Raw genomic sequence first — 4832 nt, forward strand, 5'->3', positions numbered from 1 at the left:
AAACGTATGCATGCATATGCATGTATGTGTGGGTGTGCAAACGTGTGTACACACACTGGAGTGCATGCATGTGTGTGAAGGTGTGCAAAGGTGCATGCACGTGCCTATGTGCATGCATGTGCGTGTTCAACCGCGTGCGCACACGCCGCTGTGCACACTCCTGTCCGCACGCCGCAATAGCGGCGGGGCTGGCGGGAGGTGGAGTGGCCAGCGAGGAAGGGGGCGTGGTCAGCCCCGAGGGGGCGAGGCCGAGGGAAGGGCACCGGCGGGAGCCGCCCCCGGTGGCGGCGGGAGGTAGCGGCAGCGCGCGGGGCTGCGGCACCTCCGGGCGGCTCCGCGCCGGCACCGGCAACCCCGGAACCCCCGGACCTGGGCAACCGCGGGGTCCCGGCGGTTCGCGGGGCGGAGCGGAGCGGAGGCAGGTAACGCCGGGGCCCCGGGACGGGAGGGAGGCTCCGGCGAGACCTGTTGCTGCCGCCCGGTGCTCTCCGGGGCTCTCCTTCGGCTGTGGGATCCGCACCGGGGGCTGGGGGCACCTCCCTTTCCCCCGGAGTTCCGGGGGGGCTCACTCCGTTTTGGGGTGCGGGGCCCGGGAGGGAGAAGCACACGGAGGGCGGCCGGGGGCCGGCAGCACGGTCGAGGCTGCCCGGGAGGGAGGCTGGGGACAGAATTTGGGGCCAGGAGGGCCCCCGGGACACCTCCGGCTCCGTCACCCCGACCCTGCCCCGGGATGGAGGGAAGCAGCCAGGGAGTGCCCGTGGGGGCTACAAGGGGCTCCCCAAATGGCAACCTCCATTCCCCTTGAGATACGATAGGGCTGGGGCTTTGCAGGAGGCAGCTGCCACCTCCCCCAGGGGGCTCGGGCACCCCTGGTGCTGGCGGTGACAGTGACTTTCTCCCTTCCAGATCCACGAGGGAGAAGACATGGCCTCGCAGCACTGTCAGAGAGGAAGCCTTGGGAAAGCTCTGAGCCTCCCCCAGTGAAGCCGAGGTCACAGCTCCTGGAGGCCCAGCCGTGTCAGGGGTGACGCCATCCTGCTGCCTGCCTGACCCCCGGGCTGTCCCGCTGGCAGCACCACAGCGGTCCCCTCTGTCCTCCGCCAATGCCCCTGGGCGGAGGCTGCATCGGTGTCCCAAGTGTGGGGCCAAGCCAGGGGTCCCACTTCTCCCCACAGGGCAGCGGCGATGGGGGTGGCTCTCTCCACTGGAGCAGTTGTTGCAATTTCTTTCAACTGCATCATCGCATTGCTCATCCTCATCCTCTTCCTCATCCTCTGCAAGGCCTTCAGGACCCCGTCGTGCCCCAAGAAGGGCCCCCCCTCTGATGCAGATGAGGCAAAGAACAAGAAGTACCTGCTGCAGCCCTGAGCCGTGCAGGCAGGCGGTGCTGGGGGGCTCAGGGACGTGGGCACCTGGCTGTGCTGAAGGAGTTGTGCTTACCTGGACATAGTGTCCATGCCGAGATGGAGGTGCTGGCCAAGCAGGGTGGGAGCAGAGGGGATGCTGAGCTGTTTGCAGGGGCATGACATGGGGCAGAGCCCTTCACCTTTGTGGTCCTGGTGCATGGATGCCCTGCGGATGCCTGTGGTGACTGTGAGGACGGAGACACAGCAGCTGGGGATGTGCTGCTGGGACATGCTTGGCCCCTGCAGCCAGCAAGTGTGGCGGGAGCCATGCCCTCGAGCACACCCCATATTCAGGGCTGGCCTGTGGGCTCCTCCGTGGTGCTGGTGGCCTGGGTTTGGGCCCTTCCACCTGGGGGGCTTCCCCTGGGGACAACGGCATGTGGAGATTCAGCCACCAGCTCCTCATTGCATCGCAGACCTGAATGGGGCTGGCTGGGGGCTCAGAGAGGGGAGGTGATGGGGCTGGCGCTATTGAGATGGCTGCCTGCGGTGGCACCATGCCTGGGGGCACCCCAGCAGCCCCAGCCCAACAGCTGCAGGGGTGTTACTGGGGTGGGTGCTGGGGTGGCCCTGGGGTGCAGGAGGCAGCTAGCACGCACCTGCCCCAGCAGCTGGCTGGGTTTGGTGAGCCATGGGGGTGCAGAGGGCCACTTGGGCTGTACGTTTGTCTCCGGTCTGTCCCCTCCAGTTAGTCCCCTCCAGCGTTAGCACTGACACTGCCAGAAGAACACCCTCCTTGCTGGGCGCCTATCCCTGCCTGCCCTACACCTGCCCAGATGCCAGCCAAGGCCAGCCAGCCCATAGGCAGGGGACATGTCCCCATCCCTGGTGCTGTCCTCTGCGAGAGCAGCCTGGAGTGGTGTTTTGCAGGGGGATCGGGGCTGTCCAAGTGCCCTTTGCAGTGACAGGCGCCTCCTGGTGTGCTGCCTCAGTTGGGGACCTGCATGTGCCAGTGGCACCTCCCTGTGTCCTACTGCTGCCTGCCTGAGTCCCCACGGAGTATTTCAGAGTTGGAATGACCGGCCAAACAGCACTGAAGGGTCTTCCAGCCCTGATGCTTGGGAACAGGGGATCAGCCTGGTCCCCCTTCTCCAGGGCCACGGTGGTTCTGTAGTGAGGGATGCTTGGTCTGGTTTGTCCCCAAGCCTGACGGCTGCTTCCTCTATCCTGCCTGTGGGTTTTGGAGTGGCTCCTAGAGTGGAGCAATAGCCAGCAATAGCCCCGGGGCACCTGGTCCCTGCTGGCACAGCTGCTGCAATAAGGGGCTGGAGAGGTGGGCTGTGCCAGGGGGACGCAAGCCGGGGTCTTCGTGTAGGCCTAGCGAAGCTCCTGGTTCCTTCCCTTGTCAGGTGTAGCTAACATCCCTTTGCAGTCGTGTTTTTACTAGACTAATAAACCAGTTGTAGGACTCAGGAGGCGTCTCTGAGCTCTGCCCTGTGCCCGCTGCAGCGTGGGAACAATCAGGGAGGTCACGGGGAGGCCTCGTGTCCTGCCCACAGCTATGTGTGGGTGTCCTGGGGCTGGTGGCCAATGTCCCTGCAGGGCTGTGGGTGCTTTGCTGGGCAGCTGTGACAAGGAGGGGCTCGTCCCGCACCCTTCTGTGGCTTTGAAATGCTGGGTGACAAACCTGGCTGGGCTGGAGCATGTGGCTGTCAGCAGCGAGCAGCCCCAGCCCTGGTGCTGGTGGCACTGAAGTTTCCAACCAATGTCCTTAAGTTACAGGGTGCAGGACACTGGCAGGGGACGTGGGCCAGCCAAGCAGATGGAGGACACCCACCACTGCCCATGGACTGTGTGCCGCTGGTCCCCACTCCCGGTGGCTGTGTGCAAGGCTCCAGCGGTGACAGTCTTGTCACCGCTCATCAGCATGCACTGAGGCCACCGCAGCTTCTGCTGCCACCACAGCCACATAGCAGCTAATCCCTCTGCTGCAACATGCCAGAGCAGCAGGAGGGCTCTGCAAAGCCTGGCACCTGGCTGTGCCCGTGGCCATTGGCTGGGCAGAGGTGTCCGAGCCTCCGAGTGAGCTCCTTGGTGCGGGTGGCCAGCAGTCGCTGCGATGCCCTGGTCTGAGTGAGGGCACTCTGAGGCACAAACTGAGGCACGTCCCTCTGCCACTGCAGTGTGAGATCCCCAGACACCTCCTGGCCACCCCAAAATAATGGGACCCAAATGTGGCTGATGCCATGCTTGGCCACCACTTGTGGTGGAACCAGCCAAGCTCAGGGGCAGTGCCAGCATAGCTAGGGTGGCACAGGCTGGGCCATGGGGCTGCAACCTCAGGGTTTTACTGGGGCTGGAGGCACCAGCCCTCTCCTGCCTCTGCAGGGCTCTCAATAGGTGTGAGCACGGACACAGGTGGGGAAGACCTGAGGGCTGCATGGCTCCAGGGGCCTGAGCACAGCGAGGGGCTGCTGTCCTCAGGGATAATGGCACACTGCCAGCCTTTCAGTGGCTCTCTATTTGTCTGGGCACAGAGACAAAGTGCTCCCACTCTGCAAAGAGCAGGCGGAGCAGGGCCCACAGCTCGCATGCCAGGCAGCTGCTGGTCAAAGCAGGGTTTGTTCACCTGCTTGCGGGGCCTGGCACAGCCGTCGCTCCCATTGCTCACTTCCCAGCCATGCTATCTGGCGCTCTCACCAGGTTCAGCAGCTTGTCCAGCTTCGCGATTTCCACCTCTGGGCCCTTCTTCACCTCCTGGCCTTCTCCTGCGGGCAGAGCACGCGAGGCAGAGCTGTGAGCTAGGAGGGAAGCTGGGGGTGCTGTGTCCCGGCTCTTGGCCCTCATGGGGGGCTGATCCATGGAGCGATGCACCTGCATGTCCCTGTATTTTAAACCCAAAGTGACAGTAGCCCCCCTGGGCTGAGGGATGCAGTAAGGAGAGGTGTCCTACCATGTCATGCTCTGGGAGCAAGGCAGACACAGGAGCAGGGTTCGGTACTTTTGTACCCAAACCCCTCTCCCCAGGAGGAAGGTGGGTGCTGAGAGACCCTACCCCAGAGAAGTGAGCCAGGGCTCCCAGACAGGCTGTCAGCTCCCCACAGAGCCTCCCACAGGACAGCATGTCCCTGTGCTCAGAGGTGACAAATAAAAACATCCCTAAAACTCCTCCGAGACATTTCAGCACTTGCAGCACGCAGCCGGGCGAGCTGTGGCACCACAAAGCTCTCCTTGCTGCACACCCTGTGCTGCTTTGGCACACGGGCACAACGGGTGCTGCACGTAGGCATTGCACGATGCTGTGCCAACCCGACGCATGCCTCAGCACGGGTTACACGGGACAAGCTGTTCCCGCAGTCTGCCAGCACCTGTCCTGGGGTGCTAGAGCAAACCACCACCAACACCCGAGGAGAAAGCACTTAGCATGAGGGAAATAAGGCTGCCCGGCTCAGCCCACGCTTGCTTGGGAGCTGCAGGAGTTTCCAG

At 63.7% G+C, this 4832-nt stretch overlaps 1 protein-coding gene across 1 annotated transcript; it reads left to right on the forward strand.

Annotated features, from left to right (window-relative positions):
* Positions 1 to 1185: 1185 nt before the first annotated feature.
* LOC309889383 (uncharacterized protein) lies at positions 1186 to 1778 on the forward strand (the record flags this gene model as incomplete). Its single annotated transcript, XM_082782175.1, has 1 exon — positions 1186 to 1778. The coding sequence occupies one exon, from the start codon at positions 1186 to 1188 to the stop codon at positions 1366 to 1368; it is 183 nt and encodes a 60-aa protein (XP_082638301.1). The 3' UTR covers positions 1369 to 1778.
* Positions 1779 to 4832: the final 3054 nt, after the last annotated feature.

This window comes from Aythya marila (assembly GCF_965140915.1).
Source record: "Aythya marila genome assembly, chromosome: W".
Classification (NCBI taxonomy): Eukaryota; Metazoa; Chordata; class Aves; order Anseriformes; family Anatidae; genus Aythya; species Aythya marila.